Raw genomic sequence first — 18,081 nt, 5'->3', positions numbered from 1 at the left:
ACATTCCTTCTTTTACCGAACACCAGCATGCGCTCCACACCTCCACAATCGAGGTTTTCATCGACGAAGTCATAATATTTTTACACCTTCAAGCTGTTTTTTTTTCACTTAAAACATGAGCTTACGATTGGCGATCGCGACGCATTTCGGCTTATATTAAGTGTTAGAACATTTTTACCGATAGAACATTTAAAAATCCTCAGACTATAAAAACCAAACACTGATCGCCCACGAGCTATAATTAGCTGGTGCCCACCTACAATCCACGAAAAACCGCCTCTTACGTGCAAAATAAGTTGCATTTTTCTGCATCAGCTTTCAGGGCCCAATCCTCTAATCATTAAATTTGCAACTCTCAGATTGGCTTTTCCCGAATCTCAGCATATGAGCATAATGCTTGAAAAGCACTCGTCATTAACTCTATTTCTGGGTGCATGACGGTGCCAGTCTCGACAAAAAAGTAACTGCCATGCATTGTCTTACACTTTTAGAGATTAGAATGATAAAAACATAAGCATTTCAAAATTCCCGAATTTGGCAACATCCCCATTTTGGCAACATAAAAATCGAGCCTTGTTGCCAAAATCGGTAAGATACTGTATTTGAAATGTATTACAGTCGACTCTCCACATCTCGATGTTCTATATCTCGATATCTTTCCCTATGTTGATGATTTCATAAGTCCCTTCAGTCTGCATACATTTTCACTCTCCATATCTCGATATCCTCCTTATCTCGATATCTCCATATCTCGATGTGTTTCTGTGTGTTTTTCGTTCTCAATTTTTTCTCCGTATGTCGATATGACCAATATCAAAGGTTACTAGACCACCACGGTGTGCCAGAAACCGTTATTAACAGAAAAAAATGTCCATGAATTCGGCACCTACCATTCGAAAGACATAGTATTCAAGCATCTTCTCCGTGAATTTGAAAATATTCTAACGAGGGAATCTAAAGTTATAGCGATTTGAAGGTTTTAAGCTATTTTAAAAAAGCCAAGTAACGATCAGCTTTGCATTAAGCATTCAAAACATGTGATATCCAAGCATATTTACTGTAAATTTGAAATCATTACGTCAAGAAAATCAGAAGTTATAGTGATTTGTATATTTACCATTATTTCTATGAAGTCTAAATTAGAGCTTTTTTATGGCTTTTTTATATTAGTGCACAGAATTTACAAATAAACATGTCCATTTGACTGACACTCGGCATTCAAAATATGATTGTTATTCATTATTCAGATTATAAGTTTGAGAATACTTTATCTAGAGACAACACAACTAAAGTACTTGGAAGTTTTGAACCTATAATAGAGTAAATTTTGAGTATTAAATTACCACGTTCAATGTTTTTACCACTACTAATTGTAACAAATTCTTATCAATATGTTGATCAATGTGATTTAATAGCGTGATTGACCGCCTACTGTTGCTTCTCAGTTATTACAAGAGCAACTATACATGCACAAGGAACCAACGGATGTTACTTAGGATTAGTCGCAGCACTCTCAGTGTGTAAGTAATGGAATTCTCATTCCTTGTACTAAGCAATACCGCGCCCTGCTGTGTCCTAATACATGAAAATTGGGGTTATGGAATAAATATTTACGTGATACTATCTTTGAGGAAGCCGTTGGAATCCTCTGCACTTCCACGAGAAGTCAATGGGAGTTTGGAAAATTGGAAGTGGTTATATTACACATTCGTCTTGGTAAACAAAACGCCTAATTACAATAGTCCTAGGGATGATCACATCATTTTCACTGGTTATACCCCGTTATACCTCTCCTGAAACATAATGAAGTCATCAACATAATAAATATAATAACATAAAAAGTAATCCTTTTATATGAACAAAACATGACTGAATCAATATGACGATACCTTTGATGACGAACTATTCAAAGATTTCGCATGATGCAAATCATGCAGCATCAATCCAAAAAGTAATCTATCAGTATCTAAAGGAAAAGCCGACGCTCATAGTATCCAATAATTCTAGGAACTAAACAAAATAGAAAGCTTGTTGCATTTACATATTTTGCAAAACATGAAACAAGGTTAATTTCTACAATAAACTCCTACTAACTATTAATTGAACAAACACATATATAAACGTATCCCCTTCGCTGTCATGAATAAAATGTGAACCATCATTTTTAACTTATTTAAAAAACTAGCATAAAATGGTCTCACTAGTTGATAATCCAACCTCGACTGAGCAACATGGTGCCACTTTCAAATTGTTCAGGTTTACCAATATGCTTATTTGGGCCATAACGAAACACTGCCCCGCAAAATACGCAGAAATGAAACAAAATTCATAAAAACGAACCCATTTGCTTGTGATTTAACGAAACACTGCATTTCATCAATGTAAGATATAAGTTGAATGCAAATCTGTTAAGTTAATTTGTGTTGAAATTATTAAATGCGTGTTGCGAACACTATTTCAGACGATTGAAAAAAAAAATCGTTATGACTCCATAACTTCAAAGCACTATAATTATGTTGTCTTTTGATAAAATAATCTCAAACTAACTGCGAAGATAATTGACTACTATATCTTTTGAATGCCGAGGGTCAGTCCTATAGACATTTTTATTTGTAAATTACGTACACTTTCATAACAAAGGCGTATAAATCAGCCCTAATTTAAGCTTCATAGAAATAATGGTAAATATACAAATCACTATAACTTCTGATTTTCTTGACGTAATGATTTCAAATTTACAGGGAAGATGCTTAGATATCACATGTTTTGAATGCTTAATGCAAAGCTGATGGTTACTTGACTTTTTTACAAGTAAATAATGATGTACCGTTGAGCAATATTTATAAGCATGTGAATATCCCATGCAAAATAGCTTAAAACCTTCAAATCACTTAAACTTTCGATTCCCTCGTTAGAATATTTTCAAATTCACGGAGAAGATGCTTGTATACTATATCTTTCGAATGGTAGGTGCCGAATTCATGGACATTTTTTTTCTGTTAATAACGGTTTCTGGCACACCGTGCCACGGTTTTGGAATTCAAAACAAATTAGAAGCGCAAAATGTCGTCTGTTTGTGTATTACTTTCTTGGCAACGGAGTGTTTTTCAATCTAGTATTCATCAAAAATTTGTTCTTTGTCTCGATCTCTCCCTATCTCGATGGTCCCTTCGATTTCGAGATGTGGAGAGGCGACTGTAGGTGCATGATCAGAATCAAAATCAGCATGAGTAATCAGCTTGCTACAACGATAATTAAAGTCGGTTAAGGCGAAGTAGGCCGATGATTGTGGCTTATTCGTCTAACGATTGAAAATTGAAGAATACCGAGTACCCTCGTTGGTTTGACCACATTTAATATGAACACTTTTTAATTTGTACCCCGCTAATTTGCACATCGTTCAGATTAAAAATGGTGCAATAACGTTATTTAGCTCATGGAACGGAGTCAAGTGAAATGGTACGCTGTGGAACGGAACGCAGAATCAAAACAAAACAGAGAAAGAGGTAACCAGAAACAGGTGACTAGATGTTCAAACAAAAAATGAACCCCGATGGTTTGCATGAGGTACCGTTCAAATTAGCGGGGGTGCATTTGGTTTTGCACTAACATAGCTTAAAAAGTATCAGCATACGTTCTGCATGTAAGCGCAAGTAGTGATACTTTTCTGAATCAATGTTATTTATTTATGATAACTGAGTTTTATCAGTTCAAAATTGCAAGCTGCAATATCAACAAGGCTGTCGAAACGAATAAGGGTTTATTCATATATATCATAACGCCAAAAATGGTAATTTTTTATACCCACCCACCCCCTTGTAACGCATTTTGTATGGATATTTTTCAAATTTCGTATGAGCTGTAACATCTCAAGGACACCCAGCGTTATGAAATTTGTGAATGGGCCCTAACGGACTACTTAGCCTTAAGACCAAATCATGGGTTTCTAGAAGACAAAAACATATAGGGCTATCAGGGCGTTGAATTGAGAAATATGCTGAAGAGCAGTCATCAAATAAAATTCTGCCGTTGGAATTACTTTGCGAATTATCCCACGCTCAGGCAAATGGACTATCGATAAACATAGGAATCCCTTATGAAAATTCGCCACAAGGAATCGGGTTGAAATTCATAAATTTACCTCATGAAACCAAAATTTGAAAACCAAAAATAGTTTTCGCGGCAACCTGGAATCGAATCAACGACCTTGCGATCGATAGGCTCGTGCGTACACCCCGCGCCTATCGACGCCTTGATATGGAGTGATGCTAAAACGATACATAAAGCGTTCGTATTGCGATAATCGTTCCATCTTTCATAAGGCAAAATGTATGAATTTCGATAGTCCAGTTCGCTGCGTGCATGACCGATGTTTGGCATTAATGTCACCAATGAAAAACAAAATTGACTTATTGCGAGTCAATTTTCGCCTGTCAGTTTGAAGCAAACTAACTTGTTGCTCAGAGCATTGAAAAGGCAATATTTTCGCTAATTCCCCCAAAAACGACCCACATAATCACGAACCATTTGTCCACTCTTTCCCATAAAGTACACTACCATTTACGACAATTTTTGAAACAATTTATACGAAAACATCAGAAATAACAATAAATGAACCATTCCAACAGATGTAGAGAGTCAACTGTAATCGAATTCTATAAAAAAATAACCCCTCATGGGATAAATGCAAACTAATATATAAAACAGTATACCTCCTACTATAACACATGGAAATAAGGCAGCAGTGTTAATCAAGAAAAGCAGAATACTTACTTACTTACTTACTTACTTATTTGGCTTTACATCAATTATCTTGATAAAGCCTCGCCAACAATATTTCGCCAATTCCCTCGGTTCATGGCCGCTTCTCTCCATCCTCGACTGTGACCCACGCTCTCCAGGTCCTGGTGTACCTGGTCCATCCACCTAGCTCGCTGCGCCCCACGCCTTCTTGTTCCGACCGGATTCGTGGCGAACACCATCTTTACAGGGTTGTTGTCCGGCATTCTTGCAACATGCCCTGCCCAGCGTATCCTTCCAGCTTTAGCTACCTTCACGATACTGGGTTCGCCGTAGAGTTGAGCGAGCTCGTGGTTCATCCTTCGCCGCCACACGCCGTTCTCCTGCACGCCGCCGAAGATCGTCCTTAGCACTCGGCGTTCGAAAACCCCAAGAGCTTGCAAGTCCTCCTCGAGCATAGTCCACGCCTCATGCCCATAGAGGACTACCGGTCTTATGAGCGTTTTGTACATCGTGCATTTGGTGCGGGGGTGAATCTTTCTTGACCGCAGTTTCTTCTGGAGCCCATAGTAGGCACGACTTCCGCTGATGATGCGCCTTCGTATTTCCCGACTAACATTGTTGTCAGCCGTCAACAAGGATCCGAGGTAGACGAACTCGTCCACCACCTCGAAGGTATCCCCGTCTATCGTAACACTGCTTCTTAGGCGGGCCCTGTCGCGCTCAGTTCCGCCAATCAGCATGTACTTTGTTTTCGACGCATTCACCATTAGCCCGACTCTTGTTGCTTCGCGTTTCAGGCGGGTGAACAAATCTGCCACCGTTTCAAATTTTCTCCCAATAATATCCATGTCGTCCGCGAAGCAAACAAATTGTCCGGATCTCGTGAAAATCGTGCCTCGACTGTTAAGTCCGGCTCTCCGCATGACACCTTCAAGCGCAATATTGAACAACAGGCACGAAAGTCCGTCGCCCTGTCGTAGTCCCCGCCGAGACTCGAACGAACTGGAGTGTTCGCCCGAGATCTTCACGCAGTTTTGCACACCGTCCATCGTTGCTCTGATCAATCTTGTGAGCTTCCCGGGAAAGCTGTTCTCGTCCATGATTTTCCATAGCTCTATGCGGTCGATACTATCGTATGCCGCCTTGAAATCGATGAACAAATGGTGCGTAGGGACCTGGTACTCACGGCATTTCTGGAGGATTTGCCGCACGGAAAAGATCTGGTCCGTTGTCGAGCGGCCGTCGATGAAACCTGCTTGATAACTTCCCACGAACTCGTTTGCTATAGGTGATAGACGACGGAAGAGAATCTGGGATAGCACTTTATAGGCGGCGTTTAGGATGGTGATTGCACGATAATTTTCACACTCCAGTTTGTCGCCCTTTTTGTAGATAGGGCATATAACGCCTTGCTTCCACTCCTCCGGTAGCTGTTCCGTTTCCCAGATTCTGACTATCAGCCGATGCAGACAAGCGGCCAACCTGTCCGGGCCCATCTTGATGAGTTCGGCTCCGATACCATCCTTGCCAGCGGCTTTGTTGTTCTTGAGCTGTTGAATGGCATCCTTAACATCCCCCATCGTGGGAGCTGGTTGATTTCCGCTGTCCGCTGTGCTGACGTAGCCATCGCCTTCGCTGTCCTGACCTTCTGTGCCTGTGTTCTCTGCGCCATTCAGGTGTTCATCGTAGTGCTGCTTCCACCTTTCGATCACCTCGCGTCCGTCCGTCAAGATGCTCCCATCCTTATCCCGGCACATCTCAGCTCGCGGCACGAAGCCTTTGCGGGATGTGTTGAGCTTCTGATAGAACTTCCGCGTTTCTTGAGAACGGTACAGCAACTCCATCTCTTGGCATTCCACCTCTTCCAGGCGGCGCTTTTTGTCCCGGAATAGGCGGGTTTGCTGTTTCCGCTTCAGTCTGTATCGTTCCACGTTTTGCCGCGTACCATGCTGCAGCATTGCAGCCCGCGCTGCATTCTTCTCCTCTAAAACCTCCTGGCACTCCTCGTCGAACCAATCGTTTCTTGAGCTCCGTTCCACATATCCGACAACGCTTTCGGCAGCGTCGTTAATGGCTGCTTTGACTGTCCTCCAGCAGTCCTCAAGAGGGGCCCTATCGAGCTCGCCCTCATCCGGCAACGCTGCCTCAAGATGCTGCGCGTACGCATTGGCGACATCCGGTTGTTTCAGCCGCTCGAGATTGTACCGGGGCGGGCGTCGGTACCGTACATTGTTGATGACGGATAGTTTTGGGCGCAGTTTCACCATCACCAGGTAGTGGTCGGAGTCAATGTTGGCGCCACGATAGGTTCTGACGTCAGTTATGTCGGAGAAGTGCCGTCCATCGATCAAAACGTGGTCGATTTGCGATTCTGTCTGCTGAGGTGATCTCCAGGTGTACCGATACGGGAGGCTGTGCTGGAAATAGGTGCTACGAATGGCCATGTTCTTAGAGGCGGCAAAATCTATCAGTCGTAGGCCGTTCTCGTTCGTCAGCCGGTGGGCGCTGAACTTTCCAATCGTCGGTCTGAACTCCTCCTCCTGGCCAACCTGAGCGTTCAAATCTCCTATGATGATCTTGACGTCGTGGCTTGGGCAGCGGTCGTACTCACGTTCGAGCTGCGCGTAAAATGCGTCCTTGTCATCATCAGTGCTTCCGGAGTGTGGGCTATGCACGCTGATTATGCTGAAGTTAAAGAATCGGCCTTTGATTCTTAACTTGCACATTCGTTCATTGATCGGCCACCACCCGATCACGCGCCTTTGCATATCACCCATCACTATGAAAGCTGTTCCCAGCTCGCGTGTGTTGCCGCAGCTCTGGTAGATGGTATGATTACCTCTAAACGTTCGCACCAATGCTCCTGTCCAGCACACCTCCTGCAGCGCTACGATGTCGAAACCGCGGTTCTTCAGTACATCGGAGAGTATGCGAGTACTTCCAATGAAGTTGAGAGATTTGCAGTTCCACGTACCGAGTTTCCAATCGCTAGTCCATTTTCGTCGCTGTGGTCTTTGCCGATTGTTCCGGTCCGTATTCTCTCGTTGACGTTCCGGTGCTGATGTGTTTTTACGGTTGGCTTGCAGGGCCTGACACCAACCCCCTAGATTTCCGGAGGACCATTCCCCCTAAATGTTCGGAGGGCCATAGTGCGCAGTTTAGCTTAGAGTCCTTCTCTGGCACTCGGACGATGATCAGCCGCCCCTGACATGGGGAACAGACGCTGTTGTGAGCCGCTCCTAACGTGGAGTACAGACGCTCCAGGTTTGAAAAGCAAACCCCCCCTTCCCTGTCAGCATACGACCAAACTTCCCACCGGGGGTTGGTTACCCGATCTTCCCCAAGGTTACTCGTACCCCGGCCAGTACCACGAGGAGGTAGGGATAGGAGTTGCTGGGCAAGAGGCTAAGGACCGCACAAAGGGGTCTATTTTATTCCTGCAGGTACGCAAGGTACCAATGGTACGCCATGCCCAGCCATTTACCGCGCCAAGAAAAGCAGAATAGGATTGGCAAATTACGAGAAACTTATTTTAGGAAACATTTTCAAATAATTGTAAGAAGTCATTGAATCTGAAATTCAATGCACGAAAACTATTAGATGGGAAAACTGTTAACAGAAGAGTAAGATTTGTGTGGATAAACTATTAAGGTCATATTCTAAGAAGAGAAAATAATAATCCAATTGAACTTGCTTACAAAATGAGATTCGAAACGAATAAGGAAGGCATACCAAGTTTTACATGGAAGGATTTACTTTAACTTAACATGGAGATAAACTTAAAACTAAAGCTGAAAAAATCTACAAAGAAACAAATAGTGAAATATCAGACGGACAAACTTCAGAAGAATACAACCAACAAAAGCCTAAATACAAACACTGCAAGAGGAAGTTAGGATAGCTCAGTCAAAAGTCAGCCGTTAAGAAAAAATAGATTGATTAATGAAATAATTTAGGGATAATTTGGCTATAACACTCGAAATGGTAAACATTTCATTACAAATAATGAAGGTTTACCTATATTTAAATAGAATTTTACAGAGGTCTTCACGTTTAAAAAAAAGACAGAACTTTTTCCTTATATATATTCCTTATATATATATATATATATATATATATATATATATATATATATATATATATATATATATATATATATATATATATATATATATATATATATATATATATATATATATATATATATATATATGTTCTTAACAGGCTTTTGATTGTCAGCCATAATAAGACAAAATCTATGACAATGTTCATTCAGTACCACACACCAGAGAACCCCCAAATATTTCAACTGGAATGGCAAAGATTTGTATCAAAATCGAATGATTAACAGAGCTAGCAAAGATTTTCACAGAAACAATGAAGAATTTCAAAGATATGCGATGGAAATCTAATTATTCCGCACCAGTATATTATAGATATACGAGCAGAATTCCAAAAATTCCCCACCTGAAATGATCACCATAATTTTTACAACTCAATATGTTGACTGAAAAAGCAATATCTATTTACTAAATATGGTAGTGACCGGTGTGAGAATGAGTGACTTAACTAAATGACAGCTCTGTTGGGCGATCATCTCTTTCATCTGAATAGTCGCCCCCGGTTAAAGATGCTACAAAATACGACCGTTACCCTATTGCGCTTTGCGTATTCCTGGACCTGAGTAGAAATCTTTGAGGATGCGTGCATGAGCGTTACGCACGTTATGTAATCTCTAATTTATTCAAACGTTTTCGCACAAGCCATCAGGGCAGGCTTGTTGACGTTTTTGCGCGACGAGAAAAGTGACGTTTCGTCAGCGAAGAACTCTGACGTGATGTTTTCATTCCTTTGCTCTCGTTCTTGAAAAGTGAAAAAATCGGTTCCATTGGAAAATAATGAAGTAATTTGTAGGATTTTGGTTGTTTATTTGCTCTCGCTTAGTATTTTGCGTGGTAGAAGAAATTGAGGAGTCTTCGGAATCGTGGAAGATTAGTGTTCAAATCGTAGCGAGCGGTAGCAAATCAGGTGAGCAAAGATTGTGGATTGAGGAGACTGCAAAATTTTACATCATTGTCATATTTTTGATCGACAGGAACGTGTGTAAGAGCAAAGGATAAAAATAAACCAACGATGAACCGGGAAGCGGCCGAGGACTGCGTGGAAAAAGCAGTATCCTACCTGTCCGAAGGTAAAATTGAGAAGGCAGAAAAGCTGCTAGCTAAATCGCTGACTCTCCATCCGACAAAGCGAGCAGAAGGTAAGAAATTTTGGAGGCTGATGCGTAATAGATAACAAAGGACAGTTTATAATCAATAATCTGTTATCTGGTTGTAGAGCTGCTGGAGAAGATCAAATGCGGAGCGTATACGAAGCGCGCTTCCTCTGGAAATCTTTCGGACGATGGCTTGCGACAACGGCCAACGGCTTCCGGATCTAGCACAGCCAAGGCAGACTCGGGATCCGAAGCGGATTACACACCAGAACAGTTGGATGCGGTCAAGAGGATTAAGAAGTAAGTTGAAGTTAAGTGTACAGATTGGTGATCATCAGCAATGCCAGGTTGGAAGACATTTGAATATAGCGGAAAACATCAAAATGTGTGAAGGCAATTTGAAATTATTTAATTTGTTCAATTCATTTATTTCTAATTATATATTTTTTGTAATGCTTTCAGGAAGCAGTTTTTTTTAGAGACTTAGCCTTAAAATGGTCTCTTTATTCCCTATTTTCCTTATTTGAGACTCCAATGAAACCTTCAGAGCTTATTACGCGACTATTCTACAAGTTGCTGCACGTATTTCTTTAAGGAATACTTCCAACAATTCCTCCAGGGATCTCTTCTGTGATTCCTTCAGAGTTTCCTCCACCAATTCTTTCGAAAATTACTTCAGTGATTTTATTTTTCTGAGCAATTTGAATACATTGAAATTGAAGAACAGAAACAGAAAAATTGAAACAAAATCACCTGCCATTCCTGTTGATGATAACAACTTTGATTGATTTCAGGTGTAAGGATTACTATGAAGTGCTAGCAGTTACCAAAGAGGCCACCGATACGGACATCAAGAAGGCCTACAAGAAACTGGCGCTGCAATTGCATCCGGATAAGAACAAGGCGCCAGGATCGGCCGAAGCTTTCAAAGCGATTGGCAATGCAGTAGCCATTCTAACCGATGCCGAGAAACGAAAGTCGTACGATCTGTACGGTTCCGAGGAGCAGCGTCCGGCATCGACCAGAAGAACGCGTGCCCAGTATGAGTATGCCTATTCGCGTGGTTTCGAGACGGAGTTCACGGCCGAGGAGTTGTTCAATATGTTCTTCGGGGGCAATATACCCAATTCGCACGTTTACATGCGACAGCGACGGTTTCATCGGGCCGAACATCAGCAGCAGTACAGAGAGGTTTGTTAGAATTAAAACAGGGCGGGTAACGATTGAGTGTCTTGAAAATAGAAACTTTCAGGCCTTATCGCTAAAAATAGAGACCAAAATATAGGTCAAACAGGACCCGAAAAAGACTGAAAAGAGACCAAATAGGAGTCGAAACGTGATCATACAGGAATTAAGAGAACAAAAATAATTTCAACAGGAATTTATAAATTTCATAAGAATTTTTCAGAGAATCCGGCCGTACTGTTTTGAGAATAGCGACAAATATTACTTGTGATATTACGACAAGTATTACTGCTCATATTAGCTTTTACTTTTTATTTAAGATTTCTTGCAAGAATTTTACCTGAAACTAATTCTGGTGAGTATTTGCCAAATTTTTCCTTTAGGTATTTCTCAGTATTACTTCTTTGAATGCCAATTTATTGGTTCGTCAATGACGTTCTTAAAGAACAGAACATCTTCCATTCCAATTTCGTTCGAGATATCTACAGAACTACACATAGATTTTGATCGATGGACGGCACTTCTCCGACATAACCGACGTCAGAACCTATCGTGGCGCTCCACTACCTAATGATGGTGAAACTGCGCCCAAAACTATCCGTCATCAATGATGTACGGTACCGACGCCCGCCCCGGTACAATCTCGAGCGGCTGAAACAACCGGATGTCGCCAACGCGTTCGCGCAGCATCTTGAGGCAGCGTTGCCGGATGAGGGCGAGCTCGATAGCGCCTCTCTTGAGGCCTGCTGGAGGACAGTCAAAGCAGCCATTAACGACGCTGCCGAAAGCATTGTCGGATATGTGGAACGGAGCTAAAGAAACGATTGGTTCGACGAGAACGATATAGACTGAAGCGGAAACAGCAAACCCACCTGTTCCGGAACAGAAAGCGCCGCCTGGAAGAGGTGGAATGCCAAGAGATTTAGTTGCTGTACCGTTCTCAAGAAACGCGGAAGTTCTATCAGAAGCTCAACACATTCCGCAAAGGCTTCGTGCCGCGAGCCGAGATGTGCCGGGATAAGGATGGGAGCATCTTGACAGACGGACGCAAGGTGATCGACAGGTGAAAGCAGCACTACGATGAACACCTGAATGGCGCAAAGAACACATGCACAGAAGGTCAGGACAGCGAAGGCGTAGGCGATGGCTACGTCAGCACAGCGGACAATGGAAACTAACCAGCTCCCATGATGGGGGAAGTTAAGGATGCCATCAAAGACAAATTAAAGACCTTCATGTCCCTTGCAAATGCCCAAAATTTTATGGCTCATAAGGTAATCTAGAATGCCGTGAAAAGTGTACTGCGATGTGTCAAACTTGGGTACCTTTTGCACTACCGAGGGACCAAATGCAGTACTAGAAGTGGTACCCAATCTGAGCCCGAGTGCGACGGACCTGATGCCATTCAACAACTCAAGAACAACAAGGTCGCTGGCAAGGATAATAACGGAGCAGAACTCATCAAGATGGGCCCGGACAGGTTGGCCGCTTGTATGCATCGGCTGATAGAATCTGGGAAATGAAACAGCTACCGGAGGAGTGGAAGCAAGGCGTTATATGCCCTATCTACAAAAAGGGCGACAAACTGGAGTGTGAAAATTATCGTGCAAACACTATCCTAAATGTCGCCTACAAAGTGCTATCCCAGATTCTCTTCCGTCGTTTATCACCTATAGCAAACGAGTTCGCCGGAAGTTATCAAGCAAGTTTCATCGACGGCAACGGACCAGATCTTTTCCGTGCGGCAAATCCTCCAGAAATGCCGTGAGTACCAGGTCCCTACGCACCATCTGTCCAACGATTTCAAAGCGGCATACGACAGTATTGACCGCGTAAAGCTATGGAAGATCATGGACGAGAACAGCTTTCCCGGGAAGCTCACAAGATTGACTAGAGCAACGATGGACGGTGTGCAAAACTGCGTGAAGATCTCGGGCGAACACTCCAGTTCGTTCGAGTCTCGGTGGGGACTTCGACAGGGCGATGGACTTTCGTGCCTGTTGTTCAATATTGCGCTTGAAGGTGTCATGCGGAGAGCCGGAATTAACAGTCGAGGCACAATTTTCACGAGATCCGGCCAATTTGTTTGCTTCGCGGACGACATGGACATCATTGGGAGAAAATTTGAAACGGTGGCAGATTTGTTCACCCGCCTTAAACGCGAAGCAACAAGAGTCGGGCTAATGGTGAATGCGTCGAAAACAAAGTACATGCTGGTAGGCGGAACTGAGCGCGACAGGGCCCGCCTAGGAAGCAGTGTCACGATCGACGGGGATACCTTCGAGGTGGTGGACGAGTTCGTCTTCCTCGGATCCTTGTTGACGGCTGACAGCAACGTTAGTCGGGAAATATGAAGGCGCATCATCAGTGGAAGTCGTGCCTACTTTGCTGCCCATTACCGCATATTTGTCACATTCGACATTTTTGACGATTTCGAGTTAATACCGTAGAACATCATCAAATCATCAATACTTTCGACTAACCTAATAAAATCTGTGAGATTGTTCTAGAAAGTTCGGAAAAAAAAAAGTTGTTTTGTCACATTGGCCAATATAACCGCATAACAGTCACATTGAGATTATACATGGGCCTCGTAATGTTGTGGCAAAGAAATTTCTATCAGAATTATTTTCTGACTAGTCACCCAATATGCGAGATGAGCTTCATCCCGCTCATTCAGCTTCATATAAGCATTGTTGAGTTCTCGGTAATTTTTTGAAATTTTGGGGCTTTCCCATACTGACGAGAAATCCACACTTCATTTACTCAGTGCCTACTTTTGTCGAATGTTACAAATATGCAGTTATGGGCAGTATGGGCTCCAGAAGAAACTGCGGTCAAGAAAGATTCACCCCGCACCAAATGCACGATGTACAAAACGCTCATAAGACCGTTAGTCCTCTACGGACATGAGACGTGGACTATGCTCGAGGAGGACTTGCAAGCTTTTGGGGTTTTCGAACGCCGAGTGCTAAGGACGATCTTCGGCGGCGTGCAGGAGAATGGCGTGTGGCGGCGAAGGATGAACCACGAGCTCGTTCAACTCTACGGCGAACCCAGTATCGTGAAGGCAGCTAAAGCTGGAAGGATACGCTGGGCAGGGCATGTTGCAAGAACGCCGGACAACAATCCTGTAAAGATGGTGTTCGCTACGAATCCGGTCGGAACAAGAAGGCGTGGAGCGCAGCGAGCTAGGTGGATTGACCAGGTGCACCAGGATCTGGAGAGCGTGGGTCACAGTCAAGGATGGAGATAAGCGGCCATGAACCGAGTGAATTGGAAAAATGTTGTTGGCGAGGCTTTATCAAGATAATTGATGTAAAACCCATTAAATAAATAAATAAAACGTGTCTAAAGTATCATTTCGGAGGCATTCTTAAGAGAGAATTTTGCCGTTTCGTCGACCCATGGTCTAAATTTAGTTACACATTGCGGTAATTTTTCATATAATTTAAAAGTTCGTCCGAAATTTCTATGAGTTTGAACAGAAGGTAACTTGAACATACTTTTGGTTCTGACAAATCATACAAGTATGCTCAAAACATCTTCATTGTTGATATTTTAAATTTTTCAATGAATCGAGACCGTTGTAAACTCAAAGTAGTTAAAAAAATCATTGAATTAGGTAATGAATAACTATGATCGTATCCTCACAATTTAACCATTCGAATACTTGTTAAATCCTCTACTCTACTCAATTTAATCTTTATGCAACTACAATATGTTATAGTTTTGCTAATATTTGTAAATATAAGACAATATTAATGGATAAAAATGAGATTGTGTTCCAATGTTTACAAGCAGTATAGTTTTCACCTGTATAATTTTTTATGTTTATATTTGTCTATTTATTGATATTGCCTTAATTTAAGAATTTTTAATTCCTGAAAACTAGTACATCTTTGTTTTCTTAGTCACTGTTAGGACTCTTTTTCGTTTCTGTGTGGTCTCTTGGTTTCTTTTTTCATGTATGAGGTCTCTAATGTTACTATTTTCGGACAGTTACTAGCAGCCCTGCTGATGTAATAATTACTTGATCTAATGATTTACTTCTTCTTTCAGTCTCAGTCGGGTTATGCAGCATTCATCAATCTGCTGCCGATAATTCTACTGATTGCTCTATCAATGATGTCTTCGATGTTCATATCAGATCCGATCTACAGTCTGACTCCCAGCCAGTGAGTAACAATAATTATGTATACAGCTCATCATGGCTTAATGGTGATTATTTTCCAGGAAATTTTCCGTCGCTCGCAAAACCAACCAGCTGAAGATCCCATACTACGTAAAGGAAAACTTCCACTCGGAGTATCAAGGATCCGTGGGTCGGCTGGAGGCTTCCGTAGAAGAAGAGTACCTCAACAACTTGAAACACTCGTGCTATCGAGAACGAAATTACAGTAAGTGTGCGATACTTTTACTCAAATTTGTGTGCTACATTTGTAGTTCTGTTTTGCAAATGATTATACTCCTAGTTCGGATAGCATTTCGACATTTTTATACCCGTTTTTTCTTCTTTTTTCCAATTTCCCTTCATTCATGCAGAGGAAACTATGCTTATGAAGGCACGTAACTTTGGCGATCGAGATCTGTACTACAAAGCCCAGCACATCAATACGCCCTCGTGCGATAAGCTGCACAGCTTGCACAACAACTAGTCCCGAGGCGGTCGTTGTCGTCGATCGTTGTTAAATAGCGTTGAAGTTGAGTCGAGAAAACAAAAAACAGTCAGCCCTCACACGTCTCTTAGCTGAATTGCACGTTTTTAGGATTAATAACTGCCCATCTACCTACATAAAAACGCGCGATAAAATGGAACAGAAGTGATTTGTTCTTCACTGTGTACAAGCGTTTGACGGTATTGATCGTGTTTCATAGTGATTCAAGTTTTTTATTCATATAACAATTGTGTAAATCCCCATTTTTTGTTGTTGTCATTCTATCGAAAGCATTTTCTGTGAAATCGTTGAAATTTTGGTTTAAGGGTTGTTGTATTTTGTCAAAGTAGAGTTGTGGATGGAAGTCAAGTCAACAAGTAGTCTACTTGGAAACATCGTATTTAATTTATCTGAATTAAAAAAAAAATCTTGGAACAATTAACTATGATATCGAAGCATAATCTGAAAGAAAGCCTAGTTGAAAGAACAGTCATCTCTCCATCTCTCGATATTGAAGATACTATCTAGTTAATTAGAGGAAGAGCACTATGTTTCGACTCATCACTGGTCGCGACACAAATGGACAAGACATGGAACGACGAGTAGGAGTGCTTTCATTTATTTATAAAATACTTCCCGAGAGATTTCTTCAGTGGTTTATCCAATGCTTTCTTCAAGAATTCTACCAAAAAATCCCCCTCGAAACTTCAGGAATTTCTAAACAGATTCTATCAGGATTTCCTGCGTTGTCACCAGGAATTTCTCTAGAAATTTTTAAAAGTGATGGCTCAAGAAATTGATACAGCAGTTCTATCAAAAATTCCACCAAGAATTTCCACCAGGAATTGCACCTATCAAAAATCTTTCAGTGATTCTTCTAGTGGTTTCCCTAGTAATTCCACCAGTAAATCCTTCACCGTTTTTCTCTTGAAATTCCTTCGGAGATTTCTGCAGAAATTCATGCAGAGATTTACTCTTACAATGATTCTACCCAGAATTTCTCCAAAGATTCATCAAGGAGCTCCTCCAGGGATTCTACCAAGAATTCTTCCAAGGATTCCACCTGGAAGCTTTCAGGGATTCGACGAAAAATACTGCTAAAGAATTCATCAAAACTTCGTACACATCATATCATCAGGAATTCCTTTAGAGATTCCGCTGGCAATTTTTTGAGAGGTACCGCCAGGTTATCCTCCGGTATTCCTCTAGGGAATCTTCATCAAATTCTTTTATAAATTCCACCAAATAACTTAACTTATCTACCATAAATTTCTTCGAGGATTCCTAAAGGAATTTATTGCAGTATTTCTTGAAGGATTTTTCCAAGGAATCTACCAGGAATTACCTTAGAGAATTCTTTTGAGAACTCTTTCCGGGGTTGCTCTAAAAGTTTATCCAGAAATTTATTAAGGAATTTCTCTGGGTATTTCTCCAGTGATTTCTTTGGTCATTCCTCCAAGGACTTATCAAGAAATTGGCCCACGGATTTTTTTTTTCAAAAATTTCAAAAAAAAATCGTCTAGGTGTTTCTTTAGGGATTCAACCTGAACGCATTCAGAGAAATGTTTTGTTTATTCATCTGAGTAAATATAAGTTAATTCCCAGGAGGAATTTCTCAAAACCCTCAAAGGAAATCCTAGTAAAACCTTTGAAGTGTTTTGTGGTAGAACTTCTGGCGAATCTTTGGTAGATTTTTCTGGTAGAAATTCTAGCGAAACTCTGGTGATATTCCCAGTGTTAACCCTGGTGAAATTTCTTAAAAAACTTCTCTCTCGAAAAATTAGGGGGATTAGGGGCATAATGAACACCCGGGGCAAAATGTGTCCATTATGCCCCGAATTTCCCTACTGGTGAAATAATTAGAGAAAATACTGGTGAAGTCACTGAAGGAATTACTGGTGAAATCTTCATTGGAGAGGATTTTATAACGAAATCTTATATGGAATTGAAATCTTATATGAAACTGACTGCTGATGTAATCCCTACAGAAACTTTTGAAAGAATCCCTGGAGGAATTTTAGCTGGATTATCTAAAGAAAATGGTAATGAAATCTCTGAAGCAACTCCTGGTGAAATACGTAAAAAAACTCCTGGTGTAAACCCCAGAAAAACTCTTGATGTTATCCCTAGAAGAACTTCTGATGTTATACCTGGAGGCATTCCAGGTGGAATCTCTGAAGAAACTCCTGATATAATCTCTAGGGGAACTCCTGATGGAATCTCTATAGGAAATCCTGTTGAAATTTCTGAAGAAATTGATGATAAGATTCCTAAAGTAAT

General features: G+C 41.4%; 1 protein-coding gene across 1 annotated transcript; it reads left to right on the top strand.

Moving 5' to 3' along the window:
- Positions 1-9,545: 9,545 nt before the first annotated feature.
- LOC5577456 (dnaJ homolog subfamily B member 12) lies at positions 9,546-16,064 on the top strand. Its single transcript, XM_001663332.2, has 7 exons — positions 9,546-9,771; positions 9,839-10,003; positions 10,081-10,258; positions 10,753-11,149; positions 15,206-15,321; positions 15,380-15,543; positions 15,689-16,064. Exons 2-7 carry the CDS (start codon positions 9,877-9,879, stop codon positions 15,799-15,801), a joined length of 1,095 nt encoding a protein of 364 aa, XP_001663382.1. The 5' UTR covers positions 9,546-9,771; positions 9,839-9,876; the 3' UTR covers positions 15,802-16,064.
- The last annotated feature ends 2,017 nt before the right edge of the window (positions 16,065-18,081 follow it).

Source organism: Aedes aegypti, chromosome 3 (genome assembly GCF_002204515.2).
Source record: "Aedes aegypti strain LVP_AGWG chromosome 3, AaegL5.0 Primary Assembly, whole genome shotgun sequence".
NCBI classification, from domain to species: Eukaryota; Metazoa; Arthropoda; class Insecta; order Diptera; family Culicidae; genus Aedes; species Aedes aegypti.
Note: the sequence above shows the minus strand (reverse complement) of the source record. Positions and strands in the feature narration are given on the sequence as shown.